Genomic DNA, 27796 nt, shown 5'->3' on the forward strand with positions numbered 1-27796 from the left:
GCATGCATTGGCCCTCATGAGGAGGCGTCAATGCTCCTGGCGCCTAGGTGCAATGGATGGTGTATGCGCCAATTCATTTGGCGCATACACCCCTTGTATTTTTTTTAATTTTTTTAATTTTTAATTTTGTTTATTTAATAAATAGAAAATAGTAATGGAAAAAAATAAATTTATTGATGATGTAATAATTAGTTACATTGGACTGACAATAAACTAATGACCGGCCCGATTATAACGTCCCCTTGTTTCACATCCAGGTGCGTTAGTTTGTCTCCGAGGTCTCCCACGATTTTCTTGAGGTGTTTGAGGTCTTTGTGTGCTGACCTGATCGAGCGATGGCTGGTGGGAAGGTCTAGCGAAAGTTCCAGCGGTATTTGACAAATGTGTCATCATTTGTTCCTAATATCCGGAGGGGCTCTGGCCAACGGCGCTTCCGTAATGGAGTTCGGTGCCCATGTCATCGTAGTTAGATCGTTGGGGTTGGGTGAATTGGGGACGGTATAGTTGCCCAAATTGGGCAATTGAGTCGTTTTGGAAACAAAGCAATGGTTCCTGGGGCGTATTATAGTTAAACAATGGTTGAGTGTTATGTTGATGGGATGTTTAGGTGGTCATTGGTGGGGGCTACGATGAAGTGACCCATATGAATCAATTGGGCTATAGACGGTTGTGGTTGCGGGATTTGATTCTTGGTATTGTGTTTCGGTGGGTGGTATGAATGGGTTGCGACATTGGATGGCTGGTTGTTGGGTTGATGGCATGAACGGGTTGCGAGGTTGGGTGTTTGGTTGTTGTGTGTATGTGGTAGGTTGAAGTTGTGTGGTTGATTGTTGGGTTTGGATGGGTTCACATTGGTGTTGGTGGGGAATTGTTGTGGGGCGCACGATGACGAAGCAAGCTGGCATGGATTCATCAAATACCGCAGCTCAGATACAAATTATTGAGTTGTTACCGACCTAAACCATGTCATATATTGTTGAGTCGGTCTTGCACCATGGATGGCTATTTCGTTTAAGATGTGTTGTCGTCGATTCCTCCATTGACGACACATCTCTTTTGCAAAGTCTCTCCAGTCAGAATAATCCCATTGTGCATTAACCCTTTTTTGATGCCAATTCCCAAAACACGTGGGAGATTCTGGAATCTGTTGTAGCATGCCGAACTGCAGTTTGACCCGGTCACTCTGGTGCATTTCCACCGTAGTGAATCGGATAATCGGTGTCTTCGCTGTCCAAACTACAGCATCGTCATGGTTCACATCATGATCCAGACCCAGATATGGCCTCCAGATAAACTGTAAAACAATACGAAACGATTAGATGGAAAATAATTTGATAGGTATTTTTAAGTTAAAATATAGTTGTGTAGGATTATTACATCGTCATGTCCAATGTGGTCCAATAGATTGTGATAGACTACAATAGCGTGTTTCGGACACCTATTGTGGTTCATCCCCCTTACTGACCACCTTAGATAAAAAAAGTGAAAAATATTATTTACTTTTAATTATAATATAAAATATAATTAACTAAATGGTAAATGGTAAAGTGTTAGACTTACTTGGTTGCAAACGGGAATACGAATGGGCGCTCATTTTTTGGGGCGAGCGACGGCATTCTTGACCAACCCCAAGCTTGAAGCAAATACGCACATGAAAAAAAAGTACAGGTATTCTTTTTTGCAGTTTTACACATTGCACTATACAGATGGGCCAACACAGCTGAACCCTAACTATAAGTGTTTACCTTATTAATGTTGCGTAATAAAGGTAAATACATTATATTTACAGAATTACCTGTACTTTCTGGAAACAAAAAATTATCAAATAAAATCATAATATAACACCGAGCTTTTATTATTTTCTCGTACTCGGTTGAATCTTCGGAGAATACTATACTGGCATAATATTGTTTAAGGTATTTTAAATTTATACCTTGCCCTCTTGCTTGATCGGATGTCTCTCCCTCAGTTTTGTCGTCTAACAAAGGGGCACCCAATAATTCATTACAAATATTGTTGTCTTGGTTAACTCTACCATTCACGGACTTTCCATCTATACAGAGACCCAACAACATGTACACGTCCTCAAGTGTGACGGTACACTCACCAATCGGAAGGTGAAATGTGTGGGTCTCGGGTCTCCACCTCTCCAACAAAGCAAGAATGAACTTGTAGTCCACCGAGTACGAAATAATGATGAGTAGATTTCCAAATCCACATCCTCTAATATATGGTTCTATTAAAGGATCGTGGGATACATATTCATGTACACGACATCTAAAACGCTTCAGATCCTAATAAAAAAATGCAATAAGAAGAAGAAATACATAATCAACAAAGACAACTCTATAAGAAGTAAGAAAAACATAGATAACAAAGGTATAAGACTAAAAACGGAATAAGTAAAAAGAGATAGATAACATACAAATGTCGAGATATTCTCGAGTGTGCCTCTGTGTTCATCGCCCATAGTCAACAAAGACATGATTTGCAGAGCTTGAGTGTGGTAGAGAAATAGTGTGATAAAGAAGAATATAGATGAGTATTGATGAACATGATTTGATATTGTTGATATGAAAGGCTATTTATAGATGAATGAGTGAGTAGGTTTGTAACCTAAGAAGAATGGGATTGGTTGCATGCAATGGAAAAAGAAGACAATGGAATGACAAAATGTAGAAACCATGTGAAGAAGTCTTTGTTCTAGGTGTATGTGAAGAATCCACATGCAAAGGAAGAGGCGCCCTTCCTCTTGGTGCCTGCATGTGATTCTTCACATGCAAGGAAGAGGCGCCCTTCCTTTTGGCGCCTTAGTGTATGGCAACGGGAAGGGGCGCCCTTCCTAGTGGCGCCTTAGTGCAGTTGATGTGAAGGGGCGTCCTTCCTCTTGGCGCCCAAGTATCTTTATGGCGCCTTAGTGCAGTTGATGTGAAGGGGCGCCCTTCCTCTTGGCGCCCAGGTATCTTTATGGCGCCTAGGGAATGGGCGCCTATTAGGGAATCTTAGGGCTCAAGGATTCCTTGCTTCAGAGATTCCTGGATTCCCTGGGCGCATGTGTGTTCTTGTCACTCTTGTCACTGCATGTGGATTCTTTTTACTGCATGCATGGTCAAGCCTGTACAGACAAACCAAGTGATCAATGCAACGCTATTTATGATGTGCAGATGAACAACTTAGCAATGCATTCAATTCCAGTAAAGAAACTTACATTTTTAATATTTGAACAAAATGTCTTCCACACAATATTACATGATCAGTGCCCATGTCGAAGGTGAAATATTTGATCATCAGTTGTTCGGTTTTTGTTTTTGAAACACAGAGGTAACTCGGTTTACAATAAATCGACGATCAAATTTTTCACATCTGAAACAAAGAATAGAAAAGAAATTGCAGTGCACTAATGTGGGCCAAACATCTATAAAAATCCGGTTTGGTTTGCAGAAAACCAGGTAAAATTTTATCAGAAGAAGATTCGAGATGATGACGATGTTCAGCATATGTTTGTCAGTTACGAACAATCCGGTTACAATGATATAGAGTTGTATATATTACCACATCAACAATAGGTGTCTCAGTTCATTGATCAGTCACAAGTGTTTTGTGAGACTGATGACGAACAAGTTGAGGTGAATGTTCCAGATGACGAAGAAGAAGAAGTCGAGATAATGGTTGATTCAATGGTGAACGCTGATGAGGAAGAAGAGCCAATACCAGCAAGTCATGTATACTGCCCACCCCAACACATGACAAGGTTGAATTTGGGTTCAGATGAACCTTCAGCAGATGTATGGTACAATCCCTACGTGCAGATGCAAGGATCTTTGAAACAAGGAGACACATTTCGCACAAAAGAGGAATGTGTAAAAGCAATTAAGAAATTCAACATGCAACTATCAGTTGATTTCAAAGTTGACAGAACTGACGCATCGAGGTATAAAGTTTCTTGTCTGAATGAGCACTGCCTTTTTAGGTTGTCAGCTTCGTATCGGAAGAGGAGTGAGTCTTGGGAGATTGGATCAATGGGTCCAGATCACACATGCATGCTGACAAACCCAATGCAGGATCATCGTAAATTAAGATCTCAGCTAATATGCGATGAAATATTGCCTGTCATTGGCGACAATTCTTCGTTAAAGGTGAGTATAACAATCTCGCATATTAGGGCAGAGTACAAGTACACTCCATCATATAGGAAGGCATGGATAGCTAGGACAAAGGATGTTGAAAAAGTGTTTGGCAATTGGGAGGAGTCTTACAAACAACTTCCAAAATACCTGTTGGCTCTAAAACAATATGCTCCCAGGACTATTGTCAAGTTGGAAACATTGCTCGCGTATACACCAGATGGTACGTGTGCTGTTGGAAATGGAATATTTCACTGTCTCTTCTGGGTGTATCAACCATGCATCATAGGTTTTCTTTCTGTAATATACAAATTGATGGTACATGGTTGTACGGAAAATACAAAGGAACGTTACTGATGGCAGTGGCACAAGATGGGAACAACAACATTTTTCCAATTGCCTTTGCACTAGTTGAAGGGGAGACTGCTGACGGATGGAGTTTTTTCCTAAGAAATCTCCGATTGCACGTTGCACCTCATCCTAACTTATGTTTGATCTCCGACAGACACCCTTCAATCATCAATACATATAATAACATTGATAACGGTTGGCAAAATCCTCCTTCAACGCATGTGTTCTGTATTAGACATATTGCTCAGGATTTCATGCGGGAAATCAAAGATAAGACGTTGCGGAAGAAGGTTGTCAATGCAGGTTATGCATTATCAGAACCTTCTTTCAAACACTACCGCGAAGAAATAAGATTGTCAAACAAAGATGTAGTACGGTGGATCGATAGTATTCCATTAGAGAAGTGGACTAGGGCATACGACAACGATCAACGTTGGGGCCACATGACAACAAATCTTGTGGAATCAATGAACTTTGTCTTCAAAGACATCCTTAACCTACCTATAACCACTTTGGTGCAGGCAACATATTTTAGGCTAGGGGCGCTGTTTGAAACCAGACGCTCAAAGTGGAGTTCAGTGTTGCAATCTGGACAGTTGTTCAGTGATGCTTCAATGAAATTCATCAGACATGAAGCTGCCAAAGCAAACACACATGTGGTTACGGTCTTTGACCGCACTAAAGGTTGGTATATTATTGTCGAGTCCATGGATCACAATGAGGGCATGCCGATGGGACAGTACAGAGTCGAACTAGATAGAGGTTGGTGCGACTGCGGAAAGTTCCAAGTCTTTCGTACCCCCCACTCCCATGTAATTGCGGCATGCTCAAAGGTTCAAAGAGATTCATCCTACTCGCTATCTGAAGTTTACAAAGTCTCCAGCCTTTCAAATGTTTATAAAATTAATTTTTACGTAGTGGCAAAAGAGGATTATTGGCCAGAATATCAAGGGGACATCGTCTGGCACAACGAAGTTATGCAAAGGAAAAAAAAAGGTCGCCCAAACAGCACCCGGATTCGAACCGAAATGGATACAGCGAACAAAATGGTTAGACTATGTAGTTAATGTCGTCAGTCAGGTCACAATCGTAATAACTGTCCTAGTGTTGGAACGAGCATAACCAGATAAATTTACATGTACCTCTATTGCAATATATGAAAAACTAAATTTATTTCATATTAGACATCTGTGACGAAAGTACCATTACATAAACAGCAACACAAATAATTATAACAAATACAATACAAGAACTATACGATTACAACCATCAAAACAATTTTGAACATGTAATGCATCATCCTACGAGTGTCTTTGTCGGTCTTAATATCCACCCATTCGCGCACTTCTCCGTTTTGGTTGAACATTGACACAAGTCATTGTATTCTTCTAATCCTTTCACCCTCTCCAATTTCTCCCTCTAACCAACTGTACAACGTCCGATTAAGACGTTCAAATGTATTTGTGTTCCAAAGTCGAATCTGTATCGGAGCCGCAACGGCGAAAAATATTACATCAGCATTTCGTTTCTGAATGTATGCAGACATTGTTGAAACAGAGAAAATTGAAAGTGATGATGGTTGAACTAGACAAATTATGGTACTAGGAGATGAATTTGAGTGAAAAATATTGCTTCCAATGCGTGGTATTTAAAGAGACGGGACATCAATCGTACATAACATGCAGGCACCTAAGGGATTGACGCCACATGAAAAACATGCAGGCGCCAGATGAAATGGCGCCCACACTACAAAAAGCACCTAGGCGCCAGGAGCATTGGCGCCTCCTCATGAGGGCCAATGCATGCGCCAATAGCATTGGCGCCTCCTCATGCGTCAATGTTATTGGCGCCTCCTCTTAATACATCGGGGGTTCGCCAATTCATCTGGCGCATCCTCTTCAAAACCTGATTATTTTGGTTTTTTTTTTGAATTATTGATTATTTTTGAAAAAAAATTGAAAAATATGATTATTTAAAAAAAAAATCTTAAAAAAGATATTAAACCTTAAATTCATCTATAAAAGAAGTGATAAAAACTACTTAAAAAAATCAAGCAGAAAACTTTAAATTTGAATTAAATATTGATATATGAAGGCTTGAAGGAAAATTTATTTATATTTTGAGCTCATATATTTTATTTCATTTGTCTATTTATTTTACCCATAAACCACATGATAATAACAGATAAAAACTCAGACATAACTGTGAATATCAAGATTTAAACTTCTTCAATCTAATAATATTAATTTATGTTAATTGAGATAGAATTTACAAACTTAATACGCCTACATTTTAGCATATTATATACTAGTAGCTTTTTTATTCAGGAAAAAATATAACTATTTTTTATTAGCATTTATGACCACTGAATCTGAATCTGGTCAAACTATTCTAAAAGCTATTGGGGTTCTGAAAAGACAACATCTTTTTTGGTTTTAATTCAATGAATAAAAGTGACAAGACAACTAACAAGGTTAAGGTTATGGAAATTTTGTTCTCTAGTTTTATTTATAAGAATAATTAACTAACTTTACATGTATTAAGAAATTAATTTAATACTTTTAGTTTTGTAAAACAAAAGTTATAATCACTAAAATATCTTTTACTACAATAACCATTACATGTTTTGAATTTTCTAACAAATGATATGAATTAGTTCTTGTCCAAAGTAAAAAAAAGAAAGAAAAAATAAAATTTTAAGCACCAATAAGTAACCACTTGAAGCATTGAGAAAATGTAGAAACCTACCTGCAAAATACAACATGTTAATTAAATCAAAGGATCAATATAACTATTATGTTGTAATATTTTTGCATAAGTTTTGGTCATTCCAAAATGTGTATGGCTATATCATCATAAAAAATCTAGCATGAAAAAAGGAGGCCTATATTTAGCCCGAGACGACTTGCCGGACAAGTTCTTACATCGAAACCTAAAATATTATCAAAGTCATTGCAAGGCCTTGAACTCAATTGAGTTTAGAGGCCTTTGCTATTCATATTTATTAGAGATTCGCCGGCAAGTCATCCTTGGCTGCATATATGACCTCATTCCTACATGCAAGACATTAGATGACATTCGTATTATCATAAGCCAAACATACGAGCATACGAGTATCAGAGTTCAAACCCTAGCTCGAACTATCTTTGACCGGATTTTATTGACCTTTCTCCTAAATTCGGATTATCGAAAAAAGTTTACTAGAAGAAAACAAATGGTTAAGACAAAAAAAAAATATTCTTGCAGAAAACAATTTAGTGCAACCAATCAAATTGTAGGAACTTTTTCCAAAATGAGAAAGACAACATTCTCTATTAGAATGAGAAGAAAAGACAGTTTTGACAAAAAAAACACACATGGATTCTCATAGGGTTATGTGTGATAACTGGTAGAGAAGGAGAAGCCGATTGGAGTCCAAGAAGTTTCTTGGCAGAAAATAGCCGAATGAGGTTTGAAGCACAGAAAGCATTAGGCTTACTTTATATAAGCAAAAAAAAAATTGTTACTACTTGACATGGTAATGGCAAGTTGGCAACTGAAATTGCATTAAAGTTGTTGCAGAGGGAACAGTACTATAACTGTCCAGTTGTTGTCCTTTGTATAATGAAAATTGATTGAAAATGTGTAATGTGGAGGATTGTTATAGCTAGATGTGACTTTGCATGGGTGGAGAATCCAAGAAATAATGAGAACCTAATTAGATGCATCCCCACTACTCAGTAGGTTTTTAAGTTTGCATATCTAATGACTTGTATTTAAGAGTATTTGATTTTGTGGGAAAAAATTGACTCATAAAATAGAATTGAAAGTAAAATGATTTAATCTCAGAGATTGGTCTAGTGGTGGATCACAGAGATTGGAATGAGATTGCGTGTTTCTCAAGATCTTAAGTTCGAATCTTGTGCTGAACTAAGTCCATATATCGGCAAGTGGATGGTGAGATTGAATCATAAAATCAAACATACACCGAATTTTACAAAAAAATTGTTGATTAACTTCCACTTATAAAAAAACTTCTATATTAAATAATTAGTAAATATTTCTATAAACAATGTTAAAACTTTAAGATTTATTCCAACTCAAGTGAGTTTGTTATGCTTACTAAGCTACTATTGATAACATTTAAGAGAAAAAAAGTACATTTTTTTATTAAGTTATTGATTAAATTGAAAAGAAAAGAAAACAAAGTACATTTTTTATTTAGTTAGGTGAATGTTATTTACTACATTTGGTCCTAAAGACGACAAACGGATTGAATGTTATGACAGATTTTGAATTTTTTTTTCCTCTGAAAATACAGAGTACTTGTTTTTGTTTTTTGTGATGATTCTGCATATCATACCATGTAGTATCAATTTTTATTAGCTAGACATGTGATGCAATGTATGTCACCATTTAACAGAATTATTAATTTTAAGCAGTACTATTTTCTAATCTTCATCTACTAGCATTAAATCCACAAATGAAAATGATTCTCTTCCAATTTGAAATGGGGGCGAGTTCAATAGAAAATTTTCAAGATTCAACTAAACTAATTGGGAGAAAAAGTTTCCTATTAAATGCATACATTTTTGGATTAGAGTTATTAATATCATCTTAACTTTAGATGTAATTTCAATTCCTTACATTATGAAAATAAGTCCAGTTGCACTATGATTGGCTATCATCATCTTTCTAAGGTCACCAACATGTTTCTTTTCTAATTGGTTGAATATTAATTCTTCAAGTTTTTGTGCATCTTTTTGTGCTAAACCGTTAAATATACTACAGCAAAATAGTCGATGGATGGATGAAACATATGGATGGATGAAACATATCGCTCATAATACAGTGAAATATCGAGTCCATGGATATGCAATATATAGCTCATAATAACACAATACTAGGAACAAAATTATAAATCAAGTTGCATTCAGCTTAAAATTACAAATCAGTGAAAAAACAATCAAACTAATATAGACAACCTACAACACTAGCTACAATATCTCCAGGTATAATCAAAGTGGTATGTTTACATTATCCAACTACCTGGAGAAGTGAAAGACACCAAAAACCTTCAAGAGAAAATTAATTTTTTTTTTCAGATATAAAATACTTGAGAAAAGTATTACAAAAGAAACACTAAATGCATACTCCAGTGCACATGGGCCATTGGGTCGGCCGCACCGGGTGACCCAATGGCTTGATAACATAGCAGATGTCTTCTTTTGTAAGCAACATTTCAAATAGCCGTGCTCCGATAAATTGATACCAAGTAATCAGAAAAATGAAAATGAAAAATTATACAATGCAGCTCAATGCCTAATGCTAATAAACCACAAACAAAAACCATGCAAATCCATAATTGAAAATAATCACACATGTATAACATTGGCAGATGAGAAAGGAGACGAACAAGAAATTCGATTTCTGAATCACCAGTGATCATGCATGTCTTTGAAAGCACAATCTTTCCCAAAAGTAGTCATGTGAGGTACTCAAAACAACACACAATTAGTATGATTTATCCTAGTCAAAAAATGCATATACCTTTGCCTGGTTACAATGATCTATCGTAAGCAAATACCGGCACCCTGCAATACAGATGACTCCAAAACTCAACCAAAATTGGTTGTTTTAGGCCTAGTTAGCATGATTTGTGACACATTCAAATAACCAAAAAGATCGTACTTCATTGGATTGGACGGTGAAATGTGGGAAATAGTCAACACAATCGGCAATTAAAGTACACAACTGGAAATCATAGCTATGTAGTGTTTTTAGTTTCAAAGTCAAAGGAACAAGAACGATAAAAAAAATAAACAAACATAGGCAAGCCAGCTATATAGGTTCTTGGGGGAATTAAGGTAAAATGGACATGGCGGTTTTAATAGGCTCCACATAAGTTTGGTCCTCTTAAGTAGATGCATCAAGGTAGGCCATAAATTTGTCAAATCCTGGTTCATCTGGTCTTCTGGTTTAGGCAGTAGGCAGGCTGCGGGCTTCACACATCTCGGCTGTTTGGATGGTAAGGGAAAGGGAACAAAGGTAAGACAAGAGCATCAGAATTCTAAACGGGACACTCGTCAGGTTAAGATATCAGTCTCTAATATAATAATATGAATGAATGACCTATATATAGTATAAACGTAGGAAGTTACTAAATTAACGAAAAGAAGTTTATGGAAATCACAATCTACCTGTTGAGACCCGCCAAATTCTAGTAAGCATGGTTTCTCCTCCTAGAAACATTGTTCTGACTGGGCAACCTGGAAACAAATAAGAACATCAAAAACAGGTGAATGAAAGAACACTCAAAATATAAGAGGCAGAATACAGAAACTTGGAACGTAACAACTTGATTATAGAAATCAGGGCATGTTTGGCATAAGAAAACATTTCCTATTTTCATATGTAATTACAGAAAATGTCATCTTGTTCTTGCACCATTTTCAAATTTCAAATATTTATATAGAAAACAGTGAAAATTTGTTTACTTCTCTATAAAAAAAACTGCAGAAAATAAAAAACAAGTTGGACTTTTGTAGGAAAAACAAATAAGCAAACCAAACGGTCCCTTAACTTCCCACGATGCATTTCAACCTAAAGATATTTGCCAAGAGGATATTTAAAGTTGAAAATACTTTTCCACTTTTTTATGGGTAGCAAAATAGCAAATAATAATAGATCACACAGTATATGGAATCAAACACAAGAAAATAAAAAGTCTGGAAAATTGAAATTTTGCAATATAAATGCATCCATAAATAATACTACAAATCAAATCTCTGAAGTAACGAATAACATGTTTTGAACAGGGCTAATAGTAGTAGCACCAAACCAAACCTTTTGGTCCTTAAATAAATATCAAAGCAGATATCTAAAGGTTTATATTAGAAGTAGTTATCATTTGTTTGGTTCATCTAACAAGGCAGATATCTCACTCATCAACAACAAATATTCATATGAACGAAAAAATGGAGAACGTGAAGAAAAAAAAAGTTAGCTGGAGGAAGATTGGTTACCAAACAGTACTATCCCGTCCCAAAGAATAACTTTCATAGTCCCCATAAGCACTGCTTCCAGCAAGCTACAGAAAAACAGAACAACGTTACAAACATCAGATGAGAAATAATGGATTAACTTGAACTCTTGAAGAGAACGGCTACATGCAAATATTCTGCTAAAATCACATAACGGTTATATAGAAGTACCTGTGAACCACCATAGCTTCCATAAGTGTCGCCAGCTCCTAAATCACTTGATCCTCCATAGCCACTTGAATATGAATGCCCGCGTCCATGTCTTCTGCCATCCCTACTGTCATAGCCAAAACCGTCTGAGGCATCTGCTGGAGCAGGAATATATGGTAGAACTGGAAGGAATCCAGAGACAGCACCCTCTCTATCAAAAAGGTTTGCTCTCAATCGTGTAAGAACATGCACAAGAGCATCTTTGGCAACATCAAGGTCTCCTGAAATCTAATCAAGAAAGCAGACACGAGCAAAGCCAGCATTAAAGGATAAAATGTTAGTACTTTTATCACACAAAGAAGGCAACATTACCAGAGAAAGTGAGAAAGGACTACCCTTACCTGCACCATTTCGTCGTCTTCAGAAGCAATTCTAGGAAGATTTTCCTTTGACAGTATGCGAATGTTGGATTTTGTAAGCCTCCTCATCTCAGTTATAATAGATCCTCCTTTACCAATAAGACAGCCAATTCTTGATGATGACACCAGCAGACGGGTAGTGAAAGAGATAATTCCAGAATCTCTTTCATTTTTTTCACTGCATCGAGGTTGCAAACGCACAGCTGCTTCTATTGTTGGAGAGAAATTTTCTTCAAAGAACTGCATTAGCATAACTCAGAAAATATTAATACAACATAAATAAATTTTAAGAGAAAAACAAAAATTGCAAGCTAGTAATTAACATTTCCCTTTGATTGATATTATAGTTCGCATATTTTATCAAACCTCACAAATCCAGTACAAACATCACAATTTTTATAGAATAAAAAATAAAAATGACCCACTGGTGATTAATTAATGGTTTACCTCTTTTGTTGCAATGGTTATTAAGCATTCATCTCCTTTGGCAGAACTATCAACTTTGATTGTTGCCCCAGATTCCTGCCTAATTTGATTTATTATGCCACCACCTTTCCCTATTACGCCCCCAAGGTTTCCAGTTGGACAAACCAACCGAATTGAAAATTCCATCGGTGACATTTCATCCCTAGGAGCCGAGTACATAGACCGTGGCCAGTCACCAGTGTCACCTTTATATCCCCCATAGGAACCAGCAAGAGGAGCGATCCCCACAATCGGAGGTCCTGCAGTTGGACCCAAGAGTGAACCACCACTTTGATATGCGCCAGGAACAGAAGAAGCAAGCAAATGCTGAGTTCGAGAAGGATTAAGGTGAAGTCGATATGCAATTTGATGCAAGGCCTTTTTTACAACTGCGGCATTCCCAGAAATCTGGAGTTTCAAAACCAAAAAGAAAACTCATTATAAGCAATATAGATGGAAACTTTTCCACTGAGATCTAACAGTAACATTGTTATTGATAGTGGATCGCAGAATATTACAGATCGCCAAAAATCCAATATGAGAAATAGCGACCGCTGATATGAGAAATAGCTGATAGCATGGCAGGTAAATATCAGAAACCACAATGCGGTTAAAATATAGATAGTTGTACATAAAATAAAGCATGTTGCACAAAAAAAAACTGCATACACATGAATTAAAAAAGTAAGATACATAAAACTCAATTTCAATATTTCAAACTAATAAAGCATGGTATACAATTGCTGAAAAAATCGAATCACCCAGATAGCAATGACTCCCTCTTTCCCTCCGCCCCTTATTGTAAGCCTCTTTTTCAATTATCACATAGATTAAGAAAAATAGGTATTTTGTCTGTCCATTATGTGTATGAATGTTCCTAAAATAACCTAATGTATATGAATGTGTTTGGCTATTACTTTTCATCCTCCAAGACACTTATTTACTATGGATATGTTTGGAAAAAAAATAAAAAATGTATGTATAGTAATTTGAAATAGAACTTATATTCATGGAAAGAAAATTAATAACTGAACAGAATCATAAGTATAATGTAATTCTAAGAAAATTAACCTGCACAAGCTCATCCGAGCGCAAGGCACATAGAGGCATATGTTCATCTTTAAGTATACGAATCTGAGCCCCAGTTTCACTGCGTATGGTCTGAACTATCTGCCCGCCTTTTCCAAGAACACAGCCTATCTGATCAGCCGGCACTAACAGCCTAGCAGTCACTTGAGGACCGCCCTCTTCCTCCTGATCACTGTGTAAATCCTCAGCAACCACTCTATCATGAATCTTAAACAAAGCATCTTCAGCCGGTGACACATTCTTACCACCATCATCAAGAGCATTAGTCTCGCCACTCGAACTATACACAGTAACAACACGCTCATCACACCCCGGCACAGTCTCGCCAATCCTAATCTTAGCCTTAGTTTCTACCCTCAATTGCTTAACAATCTCACCTCCCCTACCAATTATACTACCAATCTTTCTCGCAATGCACAAATAACGAAAAACAGTATCTTCCTTGTCAATCACAAACTGATCCCTATCATCACCTCCATTCCTCCTTTTATTTACTCCGCCATCATAATCAGACTGAGATCGAGGACGCTTACCATAACTACTTCTTTCTCTTTGACCACCCATCACAGAAAATTCTTACTATCAGCTTCTAAATCAAATCCAAACCGCAAAACACTGCAAAGGTTCACAATTAACAACACCCAAAAGTCAACAAAAACTAAAACAGATTAAAAACATATAAAACTTATATAAACCAAATTTATAAACCAAATAACCTTTAAAAAAATATTATTTTTTTCACATCCCAAAAACAATGTTAAAAAAAATTAAATATTGCATTTAAAAGACTTAGATCTATCTCGTGAGAAATACATCATCATCCTTAAAATTGTTACAAGAAAGTTTCAAATTATGAACATTGTATAAGAATTTAAGCAAAAACGTCGACGTTTAGGGTTAGGTTTTGAAAACTAACAACACATTATGATAATGAATCAACTACAAAAAAACATGGAATGAAAAAGATGAGATCTGAGAATATGCTTACACTAGAGAGAGAGAGAGAATTGAAAGAAGAAAGCAAAGTCGTCGATTGAAGAGAAAAGGGGAATCCAAGCAATGTCGCAATTTAGGTTTTTCTTTTCAACAAGTGGATTCTTATATCAATGACGATAGCAAAGAATCAATGATATAAATAAAAAATTAATATCTAAAGATATTAATTTAATTATGTTTTTAATTATATTTGTTATTATATATTGTAATAAATGTATAATAATAACATGGTAATAGTTTAAAAGTACAGTGTAATCAATTTATTATTATTGATAAAGGTAAAAAATTAATTAACATTTTCTATTAAAAAAGTAAAGCAGTATTTATTTTGGGATAAAGTAAATATTAAATTGGAATTTTCAAATTTAACTTCTTATTTTAAAAATTAAAAAATATAATTTGTTGCAACGAACATATATTTTTACTTTAATCTTTGTAGGTTATTTTGTTTGGATTTAATCTTATAAAAAAGTTATATTTGATTTATGTTTCTTTTTTTAATTTTTAAATTGGTTTATATTAAAATTATTCTTTACATATGATATGTAAAAATATTTGATTTTAATCTTTACATCATTTATGTTGGAAATTAAAATTAAATCTTTTGCATATTAGATATACCAATTTTAATATTACCTAAATGAGTAAAGACAAACAAAATAAAAAATACTTACAAGGATTTAAATAAATAAAAAAATATAAAAGTTAAAATGTAAAAAAGGATGAACTTGTGCTCACAAGTGTTGTAAATTTGTAAAGATATTTACTATTTGTAATTTTATTGATATGGGATCATATATATATATATATATATATATATATATATATATATATATATATATATATATATATATATATATATATATATATATATAAAGATGTCCTATTTTCTAAGGTGGTAATTTGATATTTAAAAAGTTTGATTGAGTTTTTTTTTAATGATAATCAGAGACTTAACTTTTTGGATGTGTATGTGTAGATTTCTCTTATCATCATCCCATTATAACCATGTTGTTTGGTAATGTTCATCAAACAAAACTCAAGTATTTTCGTTTTGAAAGTGCATATTAATTTGAATAAAAGGCAAGGGATCTTGCTATTTTTAATCAAAATTTGAAACAAATGAAAGATAAATTCAAGATTTGTAAGAATGTTAACCTTAGTATAGTAGTTGGTCAAAAGTAAAACATATTGGTTCAAATTAATGGAATTCAGAGGATGGTGCAAGTTGGTCGATGGAATAAATTTCTCCATAAATTAGAGTTCAGCTTTAGCATGATCGGTTAAAAAATCTTCAGTACGAGGAGCTTATGTGATTTCAACGCTCTCAAGCTAAATGGCTTCATGATGAGAATCGTAATACGAAGTACTATCATTTAAAAGTTGTTAATAGGAGAAGGCAAAATCAAGTCTTAATGCTTTTTGACACTAATGGTACGTGGGTGGAAGATGAACACCAACTCCAATCAAATGGCAACTTCTTTTTACTGAAACTGCTAGAGAGGATGCATGGTTCCAGACATCGGTTTCTTATCCTAGAGTTTCTCAAGAGTCTTTAGATATTCTAAGTGTTTATGTGAATGATATGGAGGTTAGGCTTACGGTTTTTAATATGGGACCTTGGAAATCACCTGGATCAAATGGATATCCTGGTGGTTTTTATCAAAAAAAACTTGGGAAGTCATTGGATCGGATACTTGTAATTTTATCAAGAAAATATGGACTAATCTGGAAGCGTTTGTTAAGATTAATCAAACATAAATCTGCTTATTTCCAAGGTATCGCATCTTGAGTTTATTAATCAGTTTCGTCTCATTTTCCTTTGCAATAATGTGTATAAGATTATTAGCAAAATGGTTGTAAATAGGTTGGAGATTAGTATTCCTCAAATTGTCTTTCCTTTTCAAATATGATTTGTACGAGGGAGAAGTATTCGTGATAATATTGTGGTAACACAAGAAGTGGATCATAGCATGCATAAGATGAAATGGAATATGAGATTGGGTTAAATCCTAAATAGACTTGAGAAAACTCCCCCTTTTGATAAAATGACAAATAATTGTCGCAAATCCTTCCCTATGAATTGTTTGATACGAGAGTTGGGTTAAACCACGATACTGATAAATTCATCATAGACTCATCACCTCTACCTACTAAGAGGTTACATGATCATCACAAATCATCATAATTATTGAGATACACCCTCAACGAAAAAGATTTGATCATGTCCATTGAAATACACCATGAACAAACACACTTGGATCACAAGCAATAGCCTCATCAAATCCCATCAGGCATGAGCTTTACTTGTAAACTCAAAGGTATACATCTTAATTTGCACAATTTTATTTAATATGCACTAAGCCTTCATTAAAGCAGCAAAATATTACTAAAAACAAATCAGGTTTTCACCTTTGATACCCAAATCTTTTTGGGTCCTAATGTGTTAGTTGCTCTAAGAGATCTAGGGTTATTACTTTTAGACCTAATTATTTATAATAACAAAATGGCTCTAGGTGGCCAAGCTTATCACAAAGCACACATAAATAGAACAATTCAATTTCTTCATATTTAAGCCTTTATTATATGATCTACTTGATTTAAATCCTAATCCAATTTTACTCAAGGAATGCCTTCGATTTGATAGAATCAAATATAGGTTAACTTTTCCCATGGTGAATTTACTTAGGGTTTAATACAACTCTTTCACTTCCTTTTTTGTTGAGACATAAGTCTCATATTTATTAGCTCGGTTTCTAATATTAGTCATTTCATATATTAACTTTTCATTGTTATTCTCTAGAAACTCAATATAATCTTTAAGATATATGTTACTATTTTAAATATTATCATGTTCATCGACTAACTAAGCATTAAATTTAAATAGTTGCTTGTAGGATAAAGTTTTTACCTCACAATTATCTTCTTCATCTGAGACCTTCAAGAAAACATGTTCATCCTCATTGGATGAAGAATCTTCAAAGATTCTACCAGGGGTTGATTCTTCAAGATTTTTTCTCAACGTTGAGTCTCTAAGGAAATTTCTTATTGAGACGTCTTGCTTATTTCTTCTTTCAAATATTCCATTGGGTGAAGCTTCTTCATATTTTTCATTGATTGAAGCAAAAGTTCTTGACGAAGTTCCTCCATCATCAAACGAAGAATATTTTGAGGGTCGTTCGTCCACAAAATTGTTCTTTCAAATGAAACTGTCGTAGTTGACTTGTCATCTTCTCCTTCTTCTTCTTCAAAAGATCTCTTTGATGAAGTTACTAAAGATTCTTATATGATTCTTGAACTAACTCATTAGTGTTTTAATAGTTGAATTAGCTCGTTAAGTTTCTCGATAATTTCTTCTTTCTTGGATTTTTCTTGAAAAATATGAAAAATATAAAAAGAAGTTTGACAAAGAAAAAGGTTATTGTTTGGCCAGCTATGCAAGGTATTCATATTTTCTAAATTATTATCATCTTGTTGCATTATAATCTCTATATCATACTCACATCTCCCAACTAGGTTTAAAAATCTCATTGTTAAAAGCCATATATTATATGGTCGTATCATACGACACCATATTCTTCCACTAAATAAACGTGTTTCAAGATGATATACAATGTTGGCGCCTTGTCGGTATGAACTTATATGCCCATGTGGCGACGAGAACATTTTGTTATGCAAGAAAATGTAATAAATCTTAAATGCTTTATAGATCTTCTCGATGAGGCACATGAGATCACCCACATTCAAGAATATACAACTAAGCAAATACATGTATGGAGATACAACTAACTCTCTCTCTCTCTCTCTCTCTAAAATCTGACTTATTTAAATAAATATACTTTTTAAAGAACTCAAACCTATGATTTTTATTAAATGAACTAGGATGAGCCACATCTTAAGTGGGCTAGTTCATAGGCCATCACATGCATCTTGGTCTAATCTTATCCTAAATTAGTGAAAATGTTATTCTCATCCACTATATTAACAATTTAATCCCTTGTTTCTTTACGATGTCTTGTGAGTGAAAATCTATTATTTGTATCTCCTTTATGAAGCCACCTGATTTTTCTCTCTGACTCCGCCACTTTCCTTCTTCCTAAAGAATCATATGTAACAAATGCTCAAAATCCTTAATATTGTTGTTTATGTCCTTAATTTTAACTTTAGTCAGAAACTCGTTTAATTGCTCATGAGTTTACTTAATCATATTAGGAACATTCCCAAAGGTATCAAGATCCCAATTTTAGGGAGTACCCATAATGTTATTAACCTAGGACGAAACATAATCATTGTTATTGAAAGGGTGAAAATCTCAAAAGATTTTATGTTTTCGAGGTAAAACACTTGATAGAGAATAAACCTGAGAAACTCCCATTAATCCTCTAACAAGTTCTTATTTAATTGTCTAATTCATTTGATTTATTTTTACCTAATAATTTGTTTTAAGAAATTAAATATTTTATAAAATGGGTGCAACACCAAAAGAAAGGAGGTGCAAAAATCAAAGTAAGGTCCAAAACTCTTAAGGCCTAAACAGACCAAGTGGGGTTGAAAATCACCTCTTAACCGATTAATTAATTATATCTAATTAATTAAGACTAAATATTTCTCAAAATATGGCACTTTAAAGATGAGATAAATCAATTAAGGATATATATCCTCATCACTTCCTCGACAAATCTTTATGAAATCAATCCACAATCATAATTAATGAAGAAATCAAATCTTCATGAATATTTAATCGATAAAGTAGGGTTTTAATTGATAAAAAGGCTTATTTTGGTAAATTTCTAAAATTTTTAATCAAATAACTTTAATAAAAAATGATATTATTGCCCAAGTCATATTCAAAACACATTTAGAAAAAACTATATAACAATACATTCTTCTCTCTTTTATTCATTCTAAAATTTCTTTCTTCTCTTGTTTGTGTGTGAGTTAGTCTTTATTGTCACTACTATCATCATCATGGCTTCAACAAGAAATATTATTTTTGGAAATTATTCATCAAGTATCCACTCTTCAAGGGATTTCTCCTCCTAAGCTCTAAAAGAAAATTTCAACAAGCACTTCCTTAACTGCAAAGTGCTCAATTCCGCCTATCTTGATGCAAAGTTATTTAGAGGTTTCAGGTCCACATCATAATGTTTTTCAGGCCTTGCTGAAATACTTCTTTGTCAAGGAACGATAACCTACCTATCCAAGGCTTATCAAAATATTCTATGCAAATCTTAAATTTATAGATATGACTCTCGTATTAGAAGTTCACAAGACCATTATTTTTCTCTCCTGTGAGGACTTTGTAAAATTGTGAAATTTATTGGCCCATGGAAGAGCTTACACCATTGATGCTTCTACCCGTTATCATAATTTTGATCACTTATTTGATATTTTAATTCTCCTTATCAATCCATCAGTAATTCACAAACTTCCTATCAAAGTAAAATGTTGAAATCAAATTGCCACATTGTGCATTACCTAGTAACTCATGCGCTTTTTCTAAAAAGAGAAAATTATGACAACTCTTGAAAGAAGACTTAGTGATCATGTGGATGTTGACTATGAATTTTTAAACCAACTGAGCATATGGAGTGATGCATCACATGTTTAATCGTAAGAGGGACAAATTTGCTTGGCTACCCTATGGAAATTTAGTCACCAATATTTTGATTAAAGTTGGAATAAATATGGAACGTGAATATTCAAATCCATGTCCCATTATGATTGGATCTAAGTCTCTAAGCCAGATTAATATCTGAGTTTCTAATGGAGATTTAGAGCATGTATGAATGGACATGGAATCAGATGATGTCGAGGCTCCTCAACATATGCATATTGAAAGGTTTATTTCGACCATTCTTTCAATCTCCCAGGAGAACTTCTTAGTACTTCAAATGTTATCCAAGAAAGTATCCTTTCTTAAGAAGCATGTGATAGGAAAAGGAATACCAAATTCTAATGATAATGTTGACAATGAGTAGTGGTCTTGCTCAATGCTTTGTTTCTCTGCTTTAATTGTGTTTACTTTCCCATAGTTTTTGCTTCATTGTATTTGAACCTTTTCGTGTAAAATTTAATATTACGTTGTTTATTAAGTGATTTTTGTGATCTTTGTGTTTGTGCTTTTATCTATCTTTTTTCCACCGTTTTGATAACGCCAAGGGGATAAAGTATACTTTTAGAGACGAGCAGGCTATACTATCTTTATTTATGACTAGGAGTTTAACCAATATAGTCTTTTATCCATATGTTCTTTTTTATAACCTCTGTGAGAGATGTGTTGTCATAATAAAAAATGGGAAGAATGTGAGTTTATGTGCTTACATGTACAATTGTCTACAAACTTTAGATGATCTTGTTGGTTTTGATGATGACAACACCTTATGTCAAATAACATACAATGAACTCTTTATCGATCAAGATGTTTAAATTATAAAGATATTCTTTGTGAGGTCAAATGTCAAGCCACCTCAATGATGACAACACCTTAGGTTAAACGGCATTTGAGGAAGTCTTTAGTGGCGATTGTTCAACAATCTTTAATGATGGCATCCAATCAAGAAGGTATCTCAAGCCTCATCACTTATAATATTCATGTGAAGGTAAGAAAAAATACACAAAAGGGGGGGGGGGGGGGGGTTGAATTGTGTATGTGAAATTTTACTTTTATTTCGTAAACCTGTTTCAGAATCTGAGATGTCAAGCTTTGATTCCGATCTAAGTAAGAGTTTGAATTAGATTAGAGTCTAACTTCATAGTTTGTTGTACATCAGAATGTAAATGCAGAAGTAAATAAATAGACACGCAATATATATTGGTTCCTTTGAATATGAGAGTAGTCCATGTAGCGGTAAATTCATGACCATCAAGCTATGGATAAGCTAGACGTTAATTAAACCAAAGTCGCCGCCGCGCTTTTATTATTTCCAAGGGAAAAGGGAAAAGTACGAACAAAACCCAAAAATAAGAAATTTTCAAATCAAAACTAATAAAATGCTAGAGATTACAGGTAAGGGGGTTGGTTACACAGAGGGAAGGTGTTAGCACCCAAAGTGTCCTAGGTACTCCTAGGAAGTCCTTTCTTGTGAGCATATATGTTTTTGTATAAAATGATGTTTGCAATAAAATAGAATGGGGGGATGAGAAAAGAATTTATTAATTATATTTTTGTGTTTGACAAGACCTTCGGACTTGTGCCTACATACTAACATAAAAATAAGGGATCAAAACCTCTTAGTTCGTGGTATCAATTTCAAAGTGGATGCATTGCTTTTAACAAAATTTAAGTTTGAAAGGTACAAGGGCCTAAAATGGTTTGAATGAGTGTTAGTTATTTTTGGCTTTTGAAATTTTAAGTTAAGTATAGTTAAGTTTATTTACAAATTTGATTAAGAAAAGGAGTTTAAAAATGCAATGGCATAAGGCCAAAGTTTCTAATTTGCAAAAATGGTCTAAGTTTAGAAAACAAGCACAAGTAAAGATTTTTTTTGAAAGGGGGGAGAGATTTTGAAATTAAAGAAGTGGGGAGGAGATGAAGAGACTAATCTTAAGCACAAAATTAAAAGTTGAGAGTTGAAAAGATCTGACCAATGAGCTGCAATCCAATAGACAAAAATGTCATATAGAAACCCAAATTTCCCTTGGACTTTAGAATCACACAACAATCAATATACAAATAGCAAGTTGAATAGTAAGGCATCAAATAAAGATAGCCACATCCAAGCTTAGCATCTCCATGATCTTCTTCAAAATTTCCCATGTATCAGATGACTTCCAAGATAGCATAAGTCACATGTTCAAAATAACAGCTTCACAATGATCATGTTGCAAATGAACTCAAATGGGTCTTCAATGATGTATCAGATGAAGTTTCAATTTACAAGCATTTGGCCTCATGAAAGTTGGCATTGGCCACATCCTTTTGCATAAGGAGTATTGCATAAATTCTAAGCCCAATAGTCTCAGATCAAACCAACAGTCCACACAACATATTTTTTAGGGTTTTTGTTCTTATTATGTACATTAAGGTCAAAAGATCACACAAACAAATCACAATATCACAAAATATGGTCCAAGTGGACAAAGTGAAAACGACATTAACATAAACAACTTGAATGGTATGAATAATGGCAAATGAATAAGGCTTAAAAATTAAAGTGCATTAAAATTAAATGTTAGTTGTTAATAAATTAGAAGTTAATATTGTTGTTGCTTTGCTTTTGTTTTAGTCATTCTTTGGAGAACACTCAACCCACTTATCACAAGTATGGATCCTTGAACTAAGACATCTTCCAAAGGAAGGAAAAAAGACCAAGATTCTATACAATACCATGAAAGATGGGAGACTTACAATTTCACTAACTAGAATGATATGCCTTTTTGTGTCACAAATTTAACGCTATGTTAAGCAATCGTAATTGGACTTATGTAGAGTCGCAACTATTTTAGGTCAAGCAATATAATTTTGGTGTTAATGCATGTTAGAGACATAGTATGATGAAATATGCTCATGAAACATACCCCACACAAAAAGAATATGACAAGTGGGGGACCTAATCTCATCCATACTTATGTTGATTTTGCAATCAACTAGCCTTAGGATATAAAGACATTATAGGTCCATGACATAAATGCATAAAGAATGGGAATGAGATGAAGAGGGGGGGGGGGGGGGGGATGGATCAAACACAAATTGGACAAAGGAGAATTTTTACCAAATAAGATCATTCATTCATTTTGGGAGATGGAATGTACATTCCATCAATCCCCTAAATCCAATGATCTTAACCTAACAAAGTCAAATCAACCTTGACCAAGGCCCAATAACACAAGTTACACTCACAAAGTCAATTAAAATGGCTCTACACAGTTTATTTGGCATTTAATCAATTAAAAATAATAAAATAAATGCATTAAATTAAATATGGTTTGTCAAATTCCTAAAACCTCATCAAAACACCAAAGAAATTGCCATGAGATTTATCATAGGTCAAACAAGGTCAAAGGACCTTGGAGAATTTTTTTTAGAATTTTTGGAAACCTAAAAGCATTTTTAAACAATTAAAAATATTCACAAAATCAATTAAATCATGAAAAATATTAATAATGATCCAAAAAATAATTTTAATTCAGAAAATGAAAGAGGATTTTATTCAAAGATTTTTGGTGAAACTCTCATATTTTTTGGATCAATATTAAATTTAATATGAATTAATGAAAATAAAAGGAATAAAATGAAAATTAATTAAATCAGAAAAACGTGGACCACTTGATCTCCCTCATTAATTGAAGTGGCAGATCAAGTGGTGGAAAACGCACGTTCCATGATACGCTTGAGTCAGTGCGCCACACATCTGGTATTCAAAAGCAACGTTCAAGATTAAAATGATTTGAATTGATCCAATGGTTTAGAACACATCCAACGCATCGCCAGAGCAAAGTGTCAGTCATCTTCTCCGATGCCCCTAGCCGGACTGGTTCGCTCATCACCATCACATAAATGAAAAAAGAGGACATGATCTTAAAGAAAAAATGGCGTAGATCACGAATATCACCTCAATTTAACCTAACTCCAAGTATATTAAGAGATACATGAAGTTGAATTTTGAGGTGTATGAACTGAGTTGCTTCGATTTGACCTCAAAGCAACTCAATCTTCTTGCCTACATTGGTAGGACTTCAGACAACCAAGGATCCCAGAGAATTGATGAGAATTGAGGGAGAATCAAAGAAAAGAAAAATCTGAAAAAATACCTTCAATGTTGTGCAGAACTATATCTCTTTTGCTTCAATTCGTGCTTGATCTTGCTTATAGAACTTGCAGAAGTAGATTAGGAATGATAAAAGGCTTTAGATCCTGGAATTCTTGAATCTCCAAACAGTGAGATTCAAACTCAAATTTCAAGTGAAATTTATCAGGTTTTCCTTTGAATTGTGAGGGTTTCAATGGTTGGAGGCAAAGTTGGCGCCCAAAGTCCTTCAAACTGATGCAATGGACCTCTATTTATAGCAAAATATAAGTGATATTTGCCCACTTGAAAATGCTTCCAAAATTGGCAATGTGAAGTGCACGCTTGCATGGGCATGTACAGGCCCATGAAGCAACTCAATTAGGTCCAAATGAAAGTGAAATAAAGTCTAAATGAGAATTGTGATGCAAGGCAAAGATGTATTGATGTTTAAAACATGATTCTTGCCAACTGATACAGCCTTGTTCAAGCCATGCGCAGACCCCTCAAACTTTGTCCAAAATGAATGAATTTGGACTCTTTGGGAAGGTCAGATCAAGAGGAAGAACTCTTATGTTGAACACGTTTCCATTTAAAACTTGTATCTTGGTGATTTTTTAGGTGGAAGTTTGGAAATTTCGACATCTCAAAATATTTTCTAAGTGTCAAGCCATATGTTCAATTATTCCACCTTGGCTAATTTCCAGTTTTGATCAGATGAATTCATCTGGCCAACCACCATCAACCAACTTGCTAACTTGCAATTCTCTTGACTTTTTAGACTCATGAGAGATCATATATGCATAAGATGATGAAATCTGAAGTATCCTTTGAAATATTTGATCAATTGGTGAAGAAGCTTGTTGAAGAAGTTACTCAAGATACCCAGATGAGCTAGGGTTTCCAAGGCAAACCAACTCCAAACTCTTGAAGAATGCTTGATCAAAATAATTTGTAGAGATCAATGAGACTCATATATGATGCCTATAACCATTGTGGATCATTTATTGGTTGAGATTTTAGCAATGAGGGTCTTAAACCCTAGATGTGAACTTGATATATCAATGGTGATCATGCCCTACCTACAAAAGAGTTAGACAAATACAAAGACATATTTTTGGTATTTTGGTTAGTAAAAGACAAAATAACAAATACGATACAATCACGTGGTGCTTGGTGATCTCTCCCAAAACAAACCCAATGAAAGAGGGGTAAGGAGGATGCCAATGTATGATCCCAATGCTAATGCATATGATGAGATGACATGAGGGATCTTAGGGTCAAAATTAGGGTCTTACAGCTGCCTCTATTTAAGGATATTCTTACTGAGGAGGTGAAGGTTAGAATCTTTGTATCGACTTAGTAGAATGGGCTTAAATAACAATATATAGAAACAAATTTTGGTCCCTAAAAGACCTCATGATGCATATGATATGAATGTTAAAATAAATCTTTGTGGGGGAAATGTTGCCACAAAGGAAAAGAATTCGGAGAGACTGAAAGTCCACAGGAGTATGATGCATTTCCCTAAGGAAAACTCACTGGGGAGACCGAGACTCTGGGGGAAAAGGGTTATGCGTAGGCCAGGCTACAACTTAGAACAACTGGGGGACTAGAGGAATTCCATGAAAATGGAAAGACTTAGTCGGGAAAACAAAGGACGCCTGCAGGGGAAATAGGTAGATTAGCATAAAACTGAAATACTCGACTCATGAAGGAAAAGCGATTTCACTACGGAAATACGCCCTCAACTCAATTGGGGAATAAATAAACTTCAACACAGGAGGAAAAGAAATCTATTATCCACTATCGGTTATTGGGTATGGGGTTAATAAAAATCTGACATAGAGGACATCCGTCACCGGTTAGGGTAAACATATCAAGGATCACTCACTGAGGGCCTCCAAGAGACATATTCATTGCCGGTTATTAAGTAAGAATAGACTTGCTGGGGGAAAAGCTGAAAATAGGATTTACAACTACCTGTTACTAGGCAGAAGACCACAAAGGAGACAATATTCGTCACTGATTAAAGTGAACATATTAAGGATAGACTCAAAGGAAAGAAAATTCGCCACCGGTTAGGATAAACATATCAAGGATATACTTGCCTGGGGATGTTAAGGAGGATACCTGTCATCGGTTAAGATAAACATATCAAGGATAAACCACCTGAACAAAAAGTAGGAATTATATCTATCGAATGCTGGATAGAATACCATCAAAGAGAAATATCTGTCACCGATTAAGATGAACATATCAAGGATAGACTATGAGGGGAAGAATATGAATTACATCTATCAGTTACTGGATAGAAGACCACAAAGAGAAATATCTGTCACTGGTTAAGGTGAACATATCAAGGATAAACTCTGTAAGGGGGGAAAAACAGGATTTACAACTACCGGTTACTAGGCAGAAGACCGAGAAGAGGAGGAAACCTGTCATTGATTAGGATGAACATATCAAGGATTAACTCTCTGGAAACAAAAATAGGGATTACAACTACCTTTTTACTGGGTAGAATACCAAAGGTGAGAATATCCGTCATCGGTTAGGATGAACATATCAATGATAAACTCAAAGCAAGGGAAGAAAATATCTGTCACCGGTTAGGATGAACATATCAAGGATATACTCCTTGGGGAAACGTGAAAATGAATCAGCTGGGGAGAAACAAGGTTACTTTTGCCGAGGTATTTGGGCAAGAAATAACAAACTGCCCACTAAGGAGAATACTACCAGTTATTGGGTAATAAACTCTCATGGGACCAAAAGTATCTACCTAGGCAAGATCTAGAAAGAAACGGTCAATCAAGACTCAACCCAATGAGGCTATAACTCAAGGGGAGTGGTTCCATCCAGATAATCAACTAGGGAGGAAGCTGAAACGATCATTATCCACGAGGAAATAACTCAGTAGGGAAAGGAGAAAGGTTAAAGTCTTTCTGCTTAAGGGGCTGACACTCTACAATTGAAGGAGGACATACACCAAACTTATACGGCGATAAAGTACCATCATAACAGAGAATAAGAATTACAGGAATAAGTTTCGAAGCGCAATGATGCAACAATGAAATTATATGAGTGTATATGTATATATGATGATTATGCTGACAAAACAATCACAAAGGATACAAAATGTCGCAATTTTGAATCATTGATACAATTCTCGGCCAATCCACAAAAGAGGGAAACAACTGCTAGAGAAAAGAAAGATCAACATCCCGAAGGCTCAACCCTAGCTAGGGAAGGAGGAGATTTGCTGAGGAAAATGTTATCAACTCTGCGAGGAATTTTAGGTCAACACCATATCAAATGGGAGACAACCACGCAGGGGATAACCACAAATAACAGCTCAGAAACCAGGAGGAAACTCTAATTGGGAACGAATCTGATGGGGACTGGTGAGGAAACCAAAGTCCTGTTGGAACCATGAAATGTTCTAACTC

General features: G+C 34.8%; 2 protein-coding genes across 2 annotated transcripts in view; both read right to left on the reverse strand.

Moving 5' to 3' along the window:
• Positions 1-10127: 10127 nt before the first annotated feature.
• Positions 10128-14748, reverse strand: LOC127121994 (RNA-binding KH domain-containing protein RCF3). The gene is made up of 8 exons (XM_051052416.1): positions 14609-14748; positions 13603-14235; positions 12514-12939; positions 12049-12306; positions 11669-11935; positions 11480-11544; positions 10655-10723; positions 10128-10471 (listed from the first exon to the last, which is right to left on the reverse strand). The coding sequence occupies exons 2-7, from the start codon at positions 14182-14184 to the stop codon at positions 10675-10677; spliced, it is 1647 nt and encodes a 548-aa protein (XP_050908373.1). The 5' UTR covers positions 14185-14235; positions 14609-14748; the 3' UTR covers positions 10128-10471; positions 10655-10674.
• LOC127095581 (uncharacterized) overlaps positions 14184-27796 on the reverse strand; it is a 95061-nt gene continuing 81448 nt past the window's right edge. The window contains exon 5 of the mRNA XM_051034254.1: positions 14184-14278. Coding sequence (XP_050890211.1) covers positions 14184-14278 — 95 coding nt within the window. The remainder of the gene's footprint in view (positions 14279-27796) is intronic.

The sequence above is a fragment of the Lathyrus oleraceus genome, chromosome 1 (assembly GCF_024323335.1).
Source record: "Lathyrus oleraceus cultivar Zhongwan6 chromosome 1, CAAS_Psat_ZW6_1.0, whole genome shotgun sequence".
NCBI lineage: Eukaryota > Viridiplantae > Streptophyta > Magnoliopsida > Fabales > Fabaceae > Lathyrus > Lathyrus oleraceus.

Bases quoted from the DNA above. Each gene is read 5' to 3' on its own strand.
- LOC127121994 (XM_051052416.1), bottom strand. From the start codon at position 14,184: ATGGGTGGTCAAAGAGAAAGAAGTAGTTATGGTAAGCGTCCTCGATCT. The intron at 12,940-13,602 runs GTTAATTTTCTT...TTGAAACTCCAG, and splicing joins GCTCGGATGAGCTTGTGCAG to ATTTCTGGGAATGCCGCAGT. The intron at 12,307-12,513 runs GTAAACCATTAA...ATGCTAATGCAG, and splicing joins TAACCATTGCAACAAAAGAG to TTCTTTGAAGAAAATTTCTC.